The sequence below is a fragment of the Oncorhynchus clarkii genome, chromosome 16, assembly GCF_045791955.1.
Source record: "Oncorhynchus clarkii lewisi isolate Uvic-CL-2024 chromosome 16, UVic_Ocla_1.0, whole genome shotgun sequence".
In the NCBI taxonomy this organism is placed as follows: Eukaryota; Metazoa; Chordata; class Actinopteri; order Salmoniformes; family Salmonidae; genus Oncorhynchus; species Oncorhynchus clarkii.
The window spans coordinates 42839955-42858736 of NC_092162.1; the positions used below are offsets into that span (position 1 = coordinate 42839955).

Here is an 18782-nt window from a genome sequence, read left to right on the forward strand (position 1 = left end):
AGGCCATGAGTAGTACTCTTTGCCCTTGAGAGTTGTGCCTCGACTCCAGATCTGGGAGGTGTCTACACGCCGCGATTCTTAACTTCGCTTCCTCCTCTCTCTAGTGCTCAATATGGACGCCAGCCAGGGCAACATGAACGATGGATTATAGAAAGACAGAGATAATTGGAGAGAAAGAAAGCAACGATGCAATACAACCAAGATCGACAAATGCTGAAATAAGAAAGTCCGGGTTTGTTTGTTGACGCTGTGGGTCTGACTCGGTGGGTTTCTGAACGAGGAGTCGTGCCAGGGATTGCGGTGCTGTTACCAGTGATGATGTTGCATTGTAGAGAGCACAGAACAGCAGATCACACGGCAGCTCTGATAGGTATTTCAAGCGCTCCCGTAAAGCAGAGTTACTGAAGATAAGACCAGCCAGGGCAATGGGCCAGGAGGGAAGGAAAGGGTCAAGGTGCTGCAGTGGCGAGACACACACAGGCAGGGGTGAGTCCTAGGGAGGAGGATTAGGAAACGCTCCAATGCTAAGGAATGTCAGAGTTGCGGAATACACAATCAAGTTGGTGGACTTTCGGTTGTTTCATTGTGGCTCTAAAAAGACAAACGCATTGTCCAAAAGAGTACAGACTACAGAATACAGATGTTCTGTTCTAGATGGTGGCAGTGCATTCGCTAAAGCGGGAACTTGGGGAAGAACTGATCAGAGGCAGCAGCTCTGGTCCTTCAGCACAGGCACCTGTAGTGTCTCTACTAGACATCTCTACTAGAGTACAGGGTGCAGCTGTAGTGTCTCTACTAGACGTCTCTACTAGAGTACAGGGTGCAGCTGTAGTGTCTCTACTAGACGTCTCTACTAGAGTACAGGGTGCAGCTGTAGAGTGTCTCTACTAGACGTCTCTACTAGAGTACAGGGTGCAGCTGTAGAGTGTCTCTACTAGAGTACAGGGTGCAGCTGTAGTCTAGCAGAGGCGTCCATTCACACGGTCTCGCCCTCACAGCAGAGGAATGTGGAGGTGTCAAGGGTGGCTGTGGAGACAGTCAGCTTTGCCTGCACTGTGCTAGCAGCGGAAGGGAGCCTGTGTAAACTCTGGAGCACAAGATGGGCTCTGCCTGGCTGCCTCAGGCACTCTGCCGTCGAGTCTGTGAAGGCTGGGAATGCTGCTAGGCAAGTGGGAACTAACCAGGAGAAAGAGAGACGGCTCATCCTCCATGATTAAAGAGTGTCTGTGTGCACTGCCTTGGCTAGTTAAGAGGCAGAGAGAGGGGGAGAGGTTAGAGAGAGTGGCAGGGTAAGCAACAGTGATAGAGAAAGAAAGAGAGGGGAGGGATAAATAGAGGGGGGGCGAGTGGTAGAGCAGAGAGAGAAGGGATAAGACTCTCGAGGCAGCGTTCCAAACCTCCACACGGGGGGGGGGGGGTTTCCCCAGTTCCCGCATCCCCAGTTCCCGCATCCCCAGTTCCCGCATCCCCAGTTCCCGCATCCCCAGTTCCCGTATCCCCAGTTCCCGCATCCCCAGTTCCTGCATCCCTAACACACTCAACGCTTCCCATCGCAAAGCCGGATGCGGTGCGCGCATAATCGCGGTCTGCTGGTGTGCTACCGCTATGCTTTCACCACAGAGACAGATGGAGAACGGGAGCGCTTTTTAGCGCACAAGGCCACGGGAGGAACAGTGAAACTGAGAGGACAGGCGTGAGAGCGCCGACCTAACTGGCGCTTCCTATCCCTGTTTTGGAGGCTGCCGCCTGTACTCTGTACTCCCGTCCTACAGAGGTTCTCACGGGTTGAGAACCTGGCAGCTGCTGCCTACTCTATCCAGGTGGCATGACTTCTCCACACTACAATACAGTACCGCTGAGTACCATGGCCCAGGCCCTGCTGCATATTTCAGCCCTGGATCCGCCTGGGACTGGACCCACACAGCCTGGTCATGGATAAGGAACGAAAGGGAAGGTTGAAAGGTCATGTCTCCCACCAGTTGTACAGAATAGCGCTTTACCAGCTGCATAGTGTATGGGAAAGCTGGCCTGACTGAACTGGAATTAACATGTCTCTGTCGGCCTGGGGCTGTCGAGTAGTGTTGATGAGGTTGGTTGTACACGTTCTATGGCTGAAATGTAAAATAGTCGTCGAACAGCCTGAATCCTGTCCTGTTCGTTTGTTGCCGTCATTCTGCTCACGGGTCCGTCTTGCTACGATCTCATGTTCACACAGCTAGAGACTGTTGGTTTCTAGCCGTTCGCACCCTCTGCCTAGTACCTACCTTAGTTAACACGTCTCTCTTCTCCACGCACACACACCCGTCTCCTGGCACATCCCACGTATTCCCTTCAGATGAATGGTGATACTGTTACAAATCTCTATTCCCCCTTTCTCGCTCCCTATTCCTCCTTCCTCGCTCCCTATTCCCCCTTCCTCTCTTCCTATCCCCTCATCCTATCCCCTCCCTCTGTCCCCCCCATCCTCTCTTCCTGTTCCCCCTTCCTCTCTTCCTATCTGTATTCACTAATGCACATTAATCAGAGACTAGGAGAGCGGTGTTTATGAGCTATTAATCACGCACCACTGGGCCTGAGAGATGGAGGGAGGCAGGGGGAGAGGGAGGCAGGGGGAGAGGGAGGCAGGGGGAGAGGGAGGCAGGGGGAGAGGGAGGCAGGGGGAGAGGGAGGCAGGGGGAGAGGGAGGGGGGGGAGGGAGGCAGGGGGAGAGGGAGGGAGGCAGGGGGAGGGGGAGAGGGAGGCAGAGGGAGAGGGAGGGGGGGAGAGGGAGGCGGGGGGAGAGGGAGGCAGAGGGCGAGGGAGGCAGAGGGCGAGGGAGGCAGAGGGCGAGGGAGGCAGAGGGCGAGGGAGGCAGAGGGCGAGGGAGGCAGAGGGAGAGGGAGGCAGGGGGAGAGGGAGGGGGGGAGGGAGGCAGGGGGAGAGGGAGGGAGGCAGGGGGGGAGGGAGGCAGGGGGAGAGGGAGGGGGGAGAGGGAGGGAGAGGGAGGGGGGGAGAGGGAGGCAGGGGGAGAGGGAGGCAGAGGGCGAGGGAGGCAGAGGGCGAGGGAGGGCGAGGGAGGCAGAGGGCGAGGGAGGCAGAGGGAGAGGGAGGCAGAGGGAGATGGAGGCAGAGGGAGATGGAGAGAGAGAGTGGTGGGGAGGGAGATGGAGAGAGCGAGTGGGCGAGCGCGCATGGGAAGTAGGAGGAGAGAGAGGGAGATGACTGGGCTGTGTGGTGACAGGTCTGGATTAAAGAAAGCCTCCTATCTTTCATCTTCATCGTGCTCACCGTGCTGAGGCATAATGAAGCTGTCTTTTGACAAATGCAAATTGATTGGCTGCATGTCGGCAGTGGGAGATGGGGGAGATGGGGGAGAGAGGGAGAATGGATCAGGATGGATCGGTTGGGTGTCTGTTTAAGGAAAAGGTGTGTTGATCCCTTTGTTTCTCAGCGTCGTGCCGCTGAGTTTGGTGTGTCATCCGATAGCTAATAAACCTGTAGCCAGCAGGGGCTCAGACTAGGGGCTGTTGGATGTATCTCCAGGGTCACGGAACAGTGCAGAGAAGAGAGATACAGGGAGAGAAGGTGTGAGTCACACAGACGGTAAGACGACTCCTGCCTCCCTTCTCAGAGCCTCTACTCCCTGTCACGGACAGACCGATTGAGACCGACAAATAGTCAAGTTGTGTATTGTATTACTCGACAGCGGCTGTGCCATTTACTCTACACAAATGACTTGATTGAGATATTAAACTTACTGCATTATGTACAGCAAAAGAACATAGGGTTGTGTGGAGTTGAGAGGGTAGCTTAATGAGTTTTAATTCACAAACCCCCTCTAGTCTTTCTCTCCCATTCTTTAAATAAGCTAATACAGGGTGTAATTAATTCAAATGAGGCTTTCCAATTATGAATAAATTAAAGAGCGAGCCAAGGGTCTCTGTCTAAAAACAATGTGGATGTTTTGGTTTTGACATCCAACCCCATGCTAATGGTGCCGTGTTCCCAATGAATGTTAGCCATGTCTGTTAATAACTTAATAATGATCATGATTTAGCATAACTACCTCTTTAATTTGGCTGTGGAGGTCTGGTCTAGGGATGTTTCGCAACGAAATACTACAGTATAGTCATTAAACACTGCGCGTGCTCCTACTCTTAGATATTTGGTTATGTTAAATTCCCATGAGATGAGCCGAACCCTCAGTGCTGCAAGCTGACTAAAATGTCTTGTCGGCTCAGCTGATCGACCGCTGGAGCTCTGAGATGTTTCTCCACATGTGATAACTCTCTATGGTACGTTCAGCTGTAATCCAACACTCCCAGATAGCCTGAGAAACTCCAGTGCTTTTAAACTACAGGATTTAGTGTTGCCGTCTACTCTACTGTCAACGGCACTGGAGGACTGGCTTCCCAGGGAGCTGAGGGAACAGCAAAATGAATCAATATTTATATAGCTTCCTGACTTGCTGTCCCCCCCCCCCCTCATTCCTCTCTTTCTTTATATTATTATGTCTGGTTAGCTGGAAGTAGAGAGTTGGAAGAAGTGAAGAAATTGGGTCAATTTCCCCACAGTAGAGTTTTCCTCTCCTCACAGAGGGGATTCATGCTGTTTTGGCCCCGGGCGCCCCACACGACACAGGACAATAAAACACAGCTAATAGCGCCAAGAAGCTCCTCGCTGGGGTCTGTCCTGGATAAAGGCTACTCCCACGGGGCTCTGGGGAGCCCACTCCAGCCCAGCACTGCAGTAAATATGACGAAAGATAGGGACAGAGAGAACGGGACAGAAAGAGAGGCAGCGAGCCTACGCTCCTGTCAGGCACGGCATAATGTTCCGTGGGGAATCCATTCCCCTCTTGAGTGTTGACATACCGAGTATAAACTGTGTGTGTGTGGCTGCACCTGCCATATTTTTAGTTGAATTGTCTTGTTGTTGTCAAATCAATACAATCAAAACAATCATTTTTTTTCCCTCCAGCGAAGTATCATCTAACCTCGTCTACCAGGAAGCTACCACAGACGGTTTCTGTTGACGCTGCTGTGTGTGTGTTCTCTACCAGGCAACTACTACGGGACGCCCAAGCCCCCAGCGGAGCCCAGCCCGGTGCACCCTGACCTGGTGGATCAGGTGCTGTTTGATGAGGAGTTTGACACCGAGGTCCAGAGGAAGCGCACCACCTCCGTCAGCAAGATGGACAGGAAGGACAGCGCAGCCCCCGAGGAGGAGGACGAGGAGGAGAGAGAGCGGTCTCCGATGGTCAACGGGCTCACAGGTGAGATGTCCACGCTGTCCTGTGACAACATGTTCCCATCCTCTCAACTGCCTCAAGCTGACCGTCCACAGCATTGATGTTGTATTAAACACGGCTAATAACAATTCAACCGATGGCAACACCACAGGGAGCCATGTTTGCTTGTACATTCAGTCTCTTTCACTTTGTCGGAGATCGATTTGTTCTGGCTCAACAATAGCTGACCGTGCCGCCCAAAATGAGAGAAAGAGGGCTTCTTTCCCCGTCACACTCATTCCCTCCACCCTTCACACTCATTCCCTCCACCCTTCACACTCATTCCCTCCACCCTCCACACTCATTCCCTCCACACTCATTCCCTCCACCCTTCACACTCATTCCCTCCACCCTTCACACTCATTCCCTCCACACTCTTTCCCTCCACCCTCCACACTCTTTCCCTCCACCCTCCACACTCTTTCCCTCCACCCTCCACACTCATTCCCTTCACACTCATTCCCTCTACCCTTCACACTCATTCCCTCCACCCTTCACACTCATTCCCTCCACCCTTCACACTCATTCCCTCCACCCTTCACACTCATTACCTCTTTCCCCCAAAGAGGACACCCCAGGATGATCTGTTCTTTACAGAAGGACACTTCTAAATCCGAACGCTACAAAGTGAAGTAGTCGTATGCTTCTCCATCTAGCTAGATCAATAATGTAGAAATCACTGGTTAAGGGATACATGTTGTTCTTGTTGTGTTTCCCTCAAAGACCGTATCCTCTCACATGTACCGTAAACAAGTTCAGAAACAAAGTGCCAAAGGTTGTTATTCACAAAGGGTTGAGAATAGACAGCATTTATCAAACTGGTAGTGATGGGGGGGGGGGGGGGGATTGATGCAGTTAGATATCGCAATGTTGTTTTTGTATCTAAAAAATACAATTAAAATAAAAAGAGTACTAATAATAATATTAATGTGTTTTTAGCAGCAAAAAAACTGCAGTACTGATTCGGAATTGCAATACATATAGAATCGTGAGAATCACAATACATATTATATCGGCACCTATGTACTGTGATAATTTTCATAACGTGATGTTCCTGGCAATTCCCAGCCCTACAAACTAGTCACATTTTAGTTTTTCAAGTTCAGCCATCACAAACCATTCGGGGGGTGTACCATTCCAGAGAAATGCACCACTCTCATCCGATGAAACAAATGGAAGGTATAATGGATGAGTAGTGAGTGGACACAATAGGAACAGTTCCATCTCTCCCTTTTCTCTATCCCTGGAGCAGCATCTGCCTGTGTTCCCATTTGCCCTCCAGGCTCCCCCGGTAGTGTCTCTCCTCTGGGCTTGGAGAACTTCCAGCTGGCTTGTTCCTCTCTGCTCCCACAGCACAGCTGTCCCCTGTTTGGTTTGGAACACCCTGCCTAGCTTCTGACCATAGCCCCGTGTCCTCTTTCTGGCTCACCCTGGCCCCGTCTGAAGGGCACTCCCCCACCCCAAGTCTGAATGGTGCCAATGACCGAGAGAGAGAGGACAATGTAGCCCTCCCTTTCAATGTAGCCCTCCCGTTCAGTCTGTTTGGTGCCATGGGCCCCTTAGGGTCTTGCCTGCAGCTGGGCACCAAGGCCGTCCTCTCTCTGCCTGATTTAAAATGTCTCAGTTGTGATCAGGCATATTAGAGGGGCCTTGGGCAGGCCCTGAGGGCAGGAAGGCTAAACACAGTTCTGAGTAGAGTTAAGTCGCTGAGGCATGGGCCCTTATTCATAAAGTGTCTCGGTGTAGGTGTTGCTGATCTAGGATCAGGTTCCCGCTGTCCATATAATCTTATTCATTACAATCACAAACTGATCCTATATCAGCGCTTCTACTCTGAGACTGTTTCTGAATGCATGAAAATAAAGAATTAAATATATACCATTTAAGCTGATCCTTTTTTCCAAAGCGATTTAATCTGGCATGCATACATTTTTGGTATGGGTGGCCCCAGAAGGAATCGAACCCACGACCTTGGCGTTCAAGTGCCAAGGGAAAAGCGACTGAAGCATAGGTCTAAGAACAGTTAGACAGGCCAGGGACTCCGCAGAAAGAAAGCCACATGAGTGTGGCGTGCAGGACTGAGCTGTTCCAATGCACACCATCTCTCTGGCCTTGGACACACAACAATGGGTCAATGCGTGGGATGAAGAGAACACTTCAGTGTCTTTCCACTGTGGGGTATTTTCTTCATGAAAGAGACACAGCTCTACCTTTACCTATGTAGTGCATCATACCCACGTCACCGATCTATCCCTGGTGCTTCAGCCTCTTGATTGAATGGATGCATTTTCACAATGGCTTTGTTTTCCCATCGAAGTAGCAGGGAGAAGGATGTACAGTCAGTCAGTGGTTTACATACACCTTAGCCAAATACATTTCAACTCAGTTTTTCACGATTCCTGACATTTAATCCTAGTAAAAATCCACTGTTTCAGGGCAATTAGGATCACCACTTTATTTTAAGAATGTGAAATGTCAGAATAATAGTAGAGAGAATGATTTATTTCAGCTTTTATTTCTTTCATCACATTCCCAGTGGGTCAGAAGATTACACACACTCAATTAGTATTTGGTAGCATTGCCTTTAAATTGTTTAACTTGGGTCAAATGTTTCGGGTAGCCTTCCACAAGCTTCCCACAATAAGTTGGGTGAATTTTGGCCCATTCCTCCTGACAGAGCTGGTGTAACTGAGTCAGGTTTATAGGCCTCCTTGCTTGCACATGCTTTTTCAGTTCTGCCCACAAATTCTATATACGATTGAGGTCAGGGCTTTGTGATGGCCACTCCAATACCTTGACTGTGTTGTCCTTAAGCCATTTTGCCACAACTTTGGAAGTATGCTTGGGGTCATTGTCCATTTGGAAGACCCATTTGCGACCAAGCTTTAACTTCCTGACTGAAGTCTTGAGATGTTGCTTCAATATATCCACAACTTTCCATCCTCATGATGACATCTATTTTGTGAAGTGCACCAGTCCCTCCTGCAGCAAAGCACCCCCACAACATGATGCTGCCACCCCCGTGCTTCACGGTTGGGATGGTGTTCTTCGGCTTGCAAGCTTCCCCCTTTTTCCTCCAAACATAACGATGGTCATTATGGCCAAACAGTTCTATTTTTGTTTCATCAGACCAGAGGACATTTCTCCCAAAAGTACGATCTTTGTCCCCATGTGCAGTTGCAAACCGTAGTCTGGCTTTTTTATGGCGGTTTTGAAGCAGTGGCTTCTTCCTTGCTGAGCGGCCTTTCAGGTTATGTCGATATAGGACTCGTTTTACTGTGGATATAGATACTTTTGTACCTGTTTCCTCCAGCATCTTCACAAGGTCCTTTGCTGTTGTTCTGGGATTGATTTGCACTTTTCGCACCAAAGTACATTAATCTCTAGGAGACAGAACCTGTCTCCTTCCTGAGTGGTATGACAGCTGCGTGGTCCCATGGTGTTTATACTTGCGTACTATTGTTTGTACATATGAACGTGGTACCTTCAGGAGTTTGGAAATTGTTCCCAAGGATGAATCAGACTTATGGAGGTCTACAATTTGTTTTCTGAGGTCTTGGCTGATTTCTTTTGATTCTCCCATGATGTCAAGCAAGGAGGCACTGAGTTTGTGGAATAATCTGTCTGTAAACAATTGTTGGAAAAATTACTTGTCATGCACAAAGTAGATGTCCTAACCGACTTCCCAAAACTATAGCATGTTCACAAGAAATGTGTAGAAGTTTTTTAATGACTCCAACCTAAGTGTATGTAAACTTCCGACTTCTACTGTAAATGTAGGTAATTCAGTCATTTAGCCAAAGGGTGCGAAGACATATTGTACAAGCATCAAACAATACTATTAGGTCTTGAAGCCAGGCTTGTAGACAGAGTCGTTAAGGCTGTTTTGATAAAGCCTTTGGACTGTTCAATGACTGACGACGTTCATACATCGAGACGACACACTCATCACTTCAGGGTCTGCACGCACACACACCAGGAAGCTTCTTCTTCCTCACGTTTCTGCAGGAGGGTGATAGATATTATGTGCATTCTATTGTTGACGTTACAAAGGAGCCCTCCATTGCCTCCATGCCTCCAGCATGAAGAACTCCTTCTCTTTATATGTAAATATGTCGGGCACTGCATTACTGGCAGTAGCTCCTTGCGTTCATCTTTTTACTTGCCGTTTTCTGCCTCCATTCAGATCAGGAAAAACAGGTCTGAGCACTGAATACATTAACGAGTTAGGTCAGAGGCATGCAAATATAAACCTGGAGATAAGTGCACACACACACACTGAAACACACACAGGGCTGGGCTGTGTGATGCTAATAAGGTCTGGGCTCTGAGCTCTGTGCTGGGTAGGGCTGAAGCGTAGTTTAGGTCAGCTCTACCCATTGCTGCCCGCTAGCCGCTCGCACTCCAGAACATCACTGCTGACATGCAAATCCTGTGGCACACTTGCTGCGCTTCCGTCTCGCTCGCTCTTTCTCTCTCGCTCGCCCACCTTTTCTCTGCCTCTCTCTCTCTCTTTGTATCTCTCTACCCTCTCTTTCTCTCTCTACCCTCTCTTTCTCTCTCTCTACCCTCTCTTTCTCTCTCTCTACCCTCTCTTTCTCTCTCTCTACCCTCTCTTTCTCTCTCTCTACCCTCTCTTTCTCTCTCTCTACCCTCTCTTTCTCTCTCCCCTCTCCTGTCCCCTCTCTCTCTCTCCCTCCCCTCTCCCTCCCTCTCCCCTCCCTGTCCTCTCCCCTCCCTCTCCCCTCCCTGTCCTCTCTCTCCCTGCTGTGTGTAACAGTCTAGAGCCCACAGTCTGTCCAGGGCAGCAGCACGGCAGTAGCAGGAGCAAGGAGAAATGCAGGGAGCTCACAGGGTTCCCCATGCTGCCTCCACACGCTCACCACCCTTCTCTCTCCCATTTTCCCTCCCCCTGTCCCTCTCTCCCTCCGTGGCCACCCACGCAGAGCACAAGGACAAGGCTGGGCAGGAGTGGAGGAAGACGGTACCCAGCTATAACCAGTCCAGTAGTGGGGCTATGGACTTCAGGACTTGGAACACCTTACCACATGACGAGAGCCAGGAGCCCCTGCCCAAGACCTGGGAGATGGCCTACACAGAGACGGGCATGGTCTACTTCATAGAGTAAGTACTGGTCTTCTGGTTCTCGACTCCAGTACAGTGCCAGGGTGGTGTTGGTGATGCTAGTAGTAGAGAGAGGTAGTTTTGAAATAGGGATGGTGATTTGTTTGTACAGAGAATAGTTTCGGTGTTACACTTGTCGATCCGGAGTCCTACTTGTTTTTCTGCGGCTCACAGTACAGCGATTTGAAAGTGAACAATAGTATTATTGTAATTATGGCATAGGATTTGTGAAATGATTCATTATATTAACCTATCTGGTGTCTAGAGTACAGGTGTATTGTTTTCCTGTGTTTGATGTCGTGGTGCTGGGCTTGGGCTGAAAGCGTTGGCCCTCTCCCCCTCCCTTCGTTGTTTACCAGTCTGTTCTGTTTGTGTGGCTCACACAGCATACAGAAGTCAGAGCCAGGTGCTGTAGCCGGCCTAAAATCAATAGCTCATTCTCTCTGAGCAAGAGAAACAGGAGAAACAATTGGACAAATGGAACGCTCCCAAAGGCCTGCTCTCTCTCCTCTCTGCTTTCTGCAAGATGTCTGCATCTGCTCTCTGCTCTACCTCTCTCTCTCTCTCCCTGTCTCTTCCCCTCTCTCTTCCTCCTTCCCTCTTGCAATTTCTCCCTCTGAGGGCCTGTCTGCCTCTGCTCTGCTCTGAATACTTCTCTCCCTCCATCCCTCCCTCTCCCTCAGACGACCTGTCTCCCTCTTTTCTGTGCTGGCTACCTCTCTGTCATCCCTCCCTCCATTTCGCCCTCCATTTCTCCCTTAAAGAGCCACTTGATTCCAAAATAACGACATACAGTTGAAGTGGGAAGTTTACATACACTTATGTTGTAGTCATTAAAACTAATTTTTCAACCACTCCACAGATGTCTTGTTAACAAACTATAGTTTTGGCAAGTTGGTTAAGACATCTACTTTGTGCATGACACAAGTCATTTTTCCAACAACTGTTTAAAGATTATTTCACTTATAATTCACTGTATCACAATTCCAGTGTGTCAGAAGTTTACATACACTAAGGTGACTGTGCCTTTAAACAGCTTTAGAAGCTTCTGATAGGCTAATTGACTTAATTTGAGTCAATTGGAAGTGTACCTGTGGATGTATTTTAAGGCCTACCTTCAAACTCAGTGCCTCCTTGCTTGACACCATGGGAGAATCAAAAGAAATCAGCCAAGACCTCAGAAAACAAATTGTAGACCTCCACAAGTCTAGTTCATCCTTGGGAGCAATTTCCAAATGCCTGAAGGTACCACATTCATCTGTACAAACAATAGTACGCAAGTATAAACACCATGGGACCACGCAGCTGTCATACCGCTCAGGAAGGAGACACATTCTGTCTCCTAGAGATGAACGTACTTTGGTGCGAAAAGTGCAAATCAATCCCAGAACAACAGCAAAGGACCTTGTGAAGATGCTGGAGGAAACGGGTACAAAAGTATCTATATCCACAGTAAAACGAGAACTATATCGACTTAACCTGAAAGGCCGCTCAGCAAGGAAGAAGCCACTGCTCCAAAACCGCCATAAAAAAGCCAGACTACGGTGTAGTAGCACACTGGTCTGATGAAACAAAAATAAAACTGTTTGGCCGTAATGACCATTGTTATTTTTGGAGGAAAAATGGGGAGGCTTGCAAGCCGAAGAACACCATCCCAACCGTGAAGCATGGGGGTGGCACTTCACAAAATAGATGGCATCATGAGGATGGAAAATTGTGTGGATATATTGAAGCAACATCTCAAGACATCAGTTAAAGCTTGGTCGCAAATGGGTCTTGCAAATGGACAATGACCCCAAGCATACTTCCAAAGTTGTGGCAAAATGGCTTAAGGACAACAAAGTCAAGGTATTGGAGTGGCCATCACAAAGCATTGACCTCAATCCTATATAAAATTTGTGGGCAGAACTGAAAAAGCATGTGCGAGCAAGGAGGCCTACAAAACTGATTCAGTTACACCAGCTCTGTCAGGAGGAATGGGCCAAAATTCACCCAACTTATTGTGGGAAGCTTGTGGAAGGTTACCTGAAACGTTTGACCCAAGTTAAACAATTTAAAGGCAATGCTGCCAAATTTTAATTGAGTGTATGTAAACTTCTTACCCACTGGGAATGTGATGAAAGAAATAAATGCTGAAATAAATCTCTCTACTATTATTCTGGCATTTCATATTCTTAAAATAAAGTGGTGATCCTAACTGTCCTAAAAACAGGGAATTTTTACTTGGATTAAATGTCAGGAATTGTGAAAAACTGTGTTGAAATGTATTTGGCTAAGGTGTATGTAAACTTCTGACTTCACCTGTCAGGTTGTGATTTTGAAGGGGCTTTGTTTGTTTGGGGTTTGGCAGAATGGTGAGGGAGGACGAGGGTCCAGTGGTTTGGTTAATATCTATACTTCACCTAGTTGAGACGGTTTTTGCTCAGCGTGTAAAGTCGTGCCTCTCTGTCCCCACAGTCACAACACCAAGACCACTACCTGGCTGGACCCCAGGCTGGCCAAGAAGGCCAAGCCCCCGGAGAAGTGTGAGGATGGAGGTGAGAATCACACACTTGTTCTTCTCTCCTTTTGAGGACTTAAAATATATTTCCTTTCAAAATGCTATTTTCCCTAACTCCTAAACCGAACTCCTAACCCTAATTATAACCGTAATTGCAACCCTAAACCTAACCGCTAAGTTTAAAATCCCCTTTATCCTCATGAAGATGTGGGAAATGTCCGCGCGGGGGAGGATTGTCCTTGTTTTATTATCCTTACAGGGGACGTTTCAAGTCCCCACGAGGAAAGAGGAACAAAGCCACGCACACACTGGTTCTCACACACAGACGGTGTAGGAGCAATACACGTTCTTACACAAGCATCTTGCAGCAAGGTGGCACTCTCCCGACACACACGGCAGGTAGCCTAGTGGTTGGAGCGTTGGAATCCCCGAGCTGACAAGGTACAAATCTGTCGTCCTGCCCCTGAACAAGCTAGTTAACCCACCGTTCCTAGGCCGTCATTGAAAATCAGAATTTGTTCTTAGCTGACTTGCTTAATTAAATAAAGGTAAAAAAAAATATTAACACACGTGCACACGTTACTGTCCATAATCTCAATGCAGCCCATTAGACAGAACTATAAGTGGGGATCCTGTATGCCGCTGCAGGCTTGTGACATGTAGACAAGACGGAAACAGCTAAACATGGCCCTGCAGGCCCCAGCGATGCGGTGACACACTACATTACCCAGCCTGCCCCCTGTCCCCTAATGGCTTGTGGGAGACCTGCGGAGAGCTCATCAGCACTGTATCTCCAAAAAGGCAATTCCACAGTCCCCTCTTGCGTGAAGCACTCTTTCCCCCTGCATGTGTTCGTCACAGGACAGCACGCACTCCAGATTCCACTCACACACCGCTGGGAGAAGACAAGCCATTATTTTACAGGATTGCCATAACTCCACATTTCCTTACTTCCTATCTCGCTCCCTCGCGCTCTCTCCCCCTACCCCCTACCAAGCACCCGGTGACAAATAAGGCAGCCCCCTCAGTAGTTTGTAGTTGGTGTGTTTCAACCCTGGATCCTTAGTTCCATGCAGTGAGTTGTCATTCAGAGCCGCGTGCCTCATTGTGTGTGTAGACTGTGTCTCCGTTGTTCCAGAAGCTGTAGCAGCACACTGATTTGCATCTTCCTCTTCTGTCTTTTGCCTGCAGAGCTTCCGTATGGCTGGGAGAAGATTGAAGATCCACAGTATGGAACCTACTATGTTGAGTGAGTATACCGCCCGTGATTTCTGGGTGCAGTGTTTCTCTATGTAATGTTGTGGTTATACAGGAGTTGTGGCATGGTTCCTTTTTATTTATTTAGCTGTTATTCAGGCCAGATTGCACAGATGGGCTTTGGTAAATATTGCATTTTGTATTTATTAAGGATCCCCATTAGCCAAGGCAGCAGCTACTCTTCCTGGGGTCCAGCAAAATTAAAGCAGTTTATACAATTTAAAAAAACATTACAATACATTCACAGATTTCACAACACACTGGGTGCCCTCAGGCCCCTACTCCACCACTACCACATATCTACAGTACAAAATCCAAGTGTGCATAGTGTGTATGTTATCGTTGTTTCATAGTGTTACACTGTACAATAGACTTTTAGAAGATGGTGCCATTTGATAATAACGTGTTTTGTTTCATGAGCTGGGATTTATATACACCAGGTTGAAATCATTCAAAGATGCTGGACAGGCAGACCTGAACTTGTCAGTCAGTGTGGTTTTCAAATGTAACCTGTACTAACGATTAAGTTTGACAAGACGGACTAAGGACAACTCGCCTTCCCATACAGCCTTCCCATACAGCCTTCCCATACAGCCTTCCCATACAGCCTTCGCATACAGCCTTCGCATACAGCCTTCGCATACAGCCTTCGCATACAGCCTTCGCATACAGCCTTTGCATACAGCCTTCGCATACAGCCTTCGCATTGTGCTCTACAGGGTTGCCACTGCCTGGTACAGGGGGCACATGGGAGGGGTGACAGGCATGACCTCACCCTGTTCAGAAACACACACAGGCACTCAGAGTTCACCCAGCATAGCCTCCCATAGGAGCAGAGAGAGAGAGCGAGAGAGGGGGGAGGGGAGAGAGCGAGCGAGAGAGGGAGGGAGACTACAGGAACATAATCTGTTTATGCTAAGGAATCACTGGGACAACCATTTATTTATTTTTCTTCCCTCCCTGTCTTTTTGTTTTGAATGAATACAGTAGAACAGAATGGCTCATTATTTCCTAACTGAAGTACAGAACAAGAGCCATGGTAATCAAAGGAGCGGACTGAGCACACTCAGTCACAGAGGAGCGCTTCTCTTCCCTGATTGGATATGGAGGATAGCTCTCAGCGTGACTCATGCCCAACGAGAGCACAAACAATACTTTTCTTAGAAACGCGCACACGTACACATAGTGACACACATTGACACGCATGAACACACACACACCCAAACACATACAGGCACGCACACAAATAGGCACACACATACACTGGCAATTGGCAGACATACACACACCGTGTCACACACACACAGCATGCGTCTGATTTATGGAGCAGAGCTAGAGTGGCATCCGTTTTGTGCATGTTATAAAAGCTAGTCACGACTGGCTCAGAGCTACAACTGTAAAAGTGCATTATGCAGATGAGATGCGTTCCTTGCTTTACATGCAACCTGGGGGGGTGCTCCTCTCTGAATAGTAGATGTTTAAACACAAAGTGCTGACCTGGGAATCTGGTATCGAAACGCTAGAGCTCTACCGCTAGCAGGCAACAGCAGGCACACCGGCTGCTTTCCTGATCCTAGGTCAGTCCGACGTGGCCATTGTGAGCAGAGGTATGGACACTGGTCAGATTATAAGGTTATCCCACGGATCTTAGGTCAGCTGAATGTGTCGAGTGGGTAAGCAGTAAACTGGTGTGTCAACAGGGGCACTGTGGCGTCGTTTGTTTTGGTTTGTGGTTTACAGATGATAGTCTGTACAGTGCCAGTTTGTGTGCATGCCAAGTGCAGGTTTGCCTGACTGGATAGGGATCAGGGATTTGAATGCACTGCGTTCTGTGAGTGTAGTGGGAAACAGACAGGAACCTGTTTGGAGTTTTTGTCACGACACAAGCATAGAAGAGAACGTATCAAGAAAGATTTTTTTTGTATTGTTACCCAAGATGCTGCCAAGTGAAGAGACCGATAACTGGTGTCACATCTCTAAAAGGAGAAGGACAACAACGATCAGCAAGCTGTGAAAACACGAAAGCCTCACGTTCCTTTAGCCGGTGTCACTTTCCGTCCGATTTTTAAACACGAGTGTATTGGTCCTTTCTCGACGCTGTATTTCTGAGTGTTTTCTGTATTTACAGTTGCTCTCTGTGTATATGAACTGTGTATTGAGCTCTTCAGCTAGTGTCCTGTTTTTGTGTCTGTACTGCAGCCATATCAACCAGAAGACCCAGTTTGAGAACCCTGTCCTGGAAGCCAAGAGGAAACTGAGCCTGGACACCCCCTCCTCTGGCCAGCAGGGAGCTACCACACCCTCAGGTAACGCTTCTCTACCAGCCCCGCGTCACCATAGACTGCTCATTGTCATGGTCACTAACTGGTGTGCCACTTATTATGAAGCAGTGTATTTCATGAATTGGTCATTTAAATTGGGCATGCATTCTGTATGCTAGTGTAGATATTGGGACAGAGCATAAACCCAGAATGTCTTACTCAAGGTGATCTGAAGTGAATGATTTTTCCTAATCAGATCTCAACAGCTTAGAGACCATATCAGTGTACAAGCCCAATACAATACATGGCGAGAGGGGGGGGGGGGAGAACTTGCGTGCTGACTGCTGAGTGATGTTATTGAAACATCTTGGACTACAGGCTTGTGTTTGGGTAATTGTGATTTCCGAGGTTTTCAGCAAGTCTTATGTTCAAATAAGCATATTGATCACCCAGCCATTTGACATTTGTCTGCGGAGCCAACTGTGTTGCCCACAGAATGGAACACATGTCAGACAAGGAAGTGACGACCGTCCGAACACAGAGGCCGACTCACAATATGACTCATAAGAAGACACAGACGCCAACAACACTGTCTGTAGCAGCTATCCCAGTGTTTAGCCTAGAGGGCCCTGGTTGTCACAGACATATGGACCTACAGGACAGTAGCAGGCTGCTAATGCTGTCCTGGAACAGACCACAATAACCCCTATGAAAAAAACCTGAACACCCACTGATCAAAATCAAATCAAATGTTATTTGTCACATGCGCCGAATACAACAGGTGTAGGTAGACCTTATCGTGAAATGCTTATTTACAAGCCCTTAACCAAAGACAATAGAGTTTTACAAAATAAACTAAAGTAAAAAAATATATATTACACCTATGAGTAGGTGTGTCCAAAGGGTGGCTACTTTGAAGAATCACAAATATAACCAACTGTTTTGGTTACTACATGATTCCATATGTGTTATTTAATAGTTTTGATGTCTTCACTATTATTCTACAATGTAGAAAATAGTAAATATAAAGAAAAACCCTTGAATGAGTAGGTGTGTCCAACCTTTTGACTGGTACTGTATATAATAATAATAATAATAATAATAATAATAATAATAATAATAATAGTAATAATAATAAAAAATATATATACTGTATATACATTTAACAAATAACAATCATGAGGCTATATACAGGGGGTACCAGTACCGAGTCAATGTGGAGGCTATATACAGGGGGTACCAGTACCGAGTCAATGTGCAGGGGTACAGGTTAGTCAAGTTAATGTACATGTAGGTAGGGGTAACGTGACTATGCATAGATAATAAACAGCGTGTAACAGCAGTGTAAAAACAGGGGGGGGGGGGGGTCAATGCAAATAGTCCAGGTGGTTGATTAATTGTTCAGCAGTCTTATGGCTTGGGGGTAGAAGCTGTTAAGAAGCCTTTTGGACCTAGACTTGGCGCCCCGGTACAACTAGCCTTGTTGTAGAAAAGAGAACCGTCTGAGACTAGGGTGACGAGTCTTTTACCATTGTTGGGGCCTTCCTCTGACACTACCTAGTATATAGGCCCTGGATGGCAAGAAAGCTTGGCCACAGTGATTTACTGGGCCAGACGCACTACTCTCTGTAGTGCCTTACGGTCAGATGCCGAGCTGTTGCCATTCCAGGCGCAGATGCAACCGGTCAGGATGCTCTCGATGGTGCAGCTGTATAACTTTTTGAGGATCTGGGGACCCCATGTCAAATCTTTTCAGTCTCCTGAGGGGTGGAAAGACGTTGTCGTGCCCTCTTCACGACTTTCTTGTGTGTTTGGACCATGTGGTGATGTGGAAACTCTCGACCCGCTCCACTACAGCCTCGTCGATGTGAATGGGGGCGTGTTCGGCCTTCCGTTTCCTATAGTCCACGATTATCTCCTTTGTTTTGCTCACGTTGAGGGAGAGGTTGTTATCCTGGCACCACACTACCAGGTCTCTGACCTCCCTATAGGCTGTCTCATCGTTGTCAGTGATCAGGCCTACCACCGTAGTGTCATCAGCACACTTAATGATGGTGTTGGAGTCGTGCTTGGCCATGCAGTCGTGGGTGAACAGGGAGTACAGGAGGGACTAAGCATGCACCCCTTAGGGGCCCCCGTGCTGAAGATAACCGTGACAGATGTGTTGTTGTCTATTCTTACCACCTGGGGGCGGCCCCTCAGGATGTCTAGGATCCAATTGCAGAGGAAGGTGTTTAGTCCCAGGGTCCTTAGCTTAGTGATGCGCTTTGTGGTCACTATGGTGTTGAACGCTGAGCTGTAGTCAATCAACAGCATTCTCACATAGGTGTTCCTTTTGTCCAGGTGGGAAAAGGCAGTGTGGAGTGCGATT

At 48.0% G+C, this 18782-nt stretch overlaps 1 protein-coding gene across 1 annotated transcript in view; it reads left to right on the plus strand.

Moving 5' to 3' along the window:
• Positions 1-18782, plus strand: part of LOC139368504 (membrane-associated guanylate kinase, WW and PDZ domain-containing protein 3-like) — a 190554-nt gene that overhangs the window by 152727 nt on the left and 19045 nt on the right. Inside the window, exons 4-8 of the mRNA XM_071107477.1 lie at positions 5042-5254; positions 10216-10393; positions 12851-12930; positions 14085-14142; positions 16350-16456. Of these exons, the coding sequence (XP_070963578.1) occupies positions 5042-5254; positions 10216-10393; positions 12851-12930; positions 14085-14142; positions 16350-16456 (636 nt within the window). The remainder of the gene's footprint in view (positions 1-5041; positions 5255-10215; positions 10394-12850; positions 12931-14084; positions 14143-16349; positions 16457-18782) is intronic.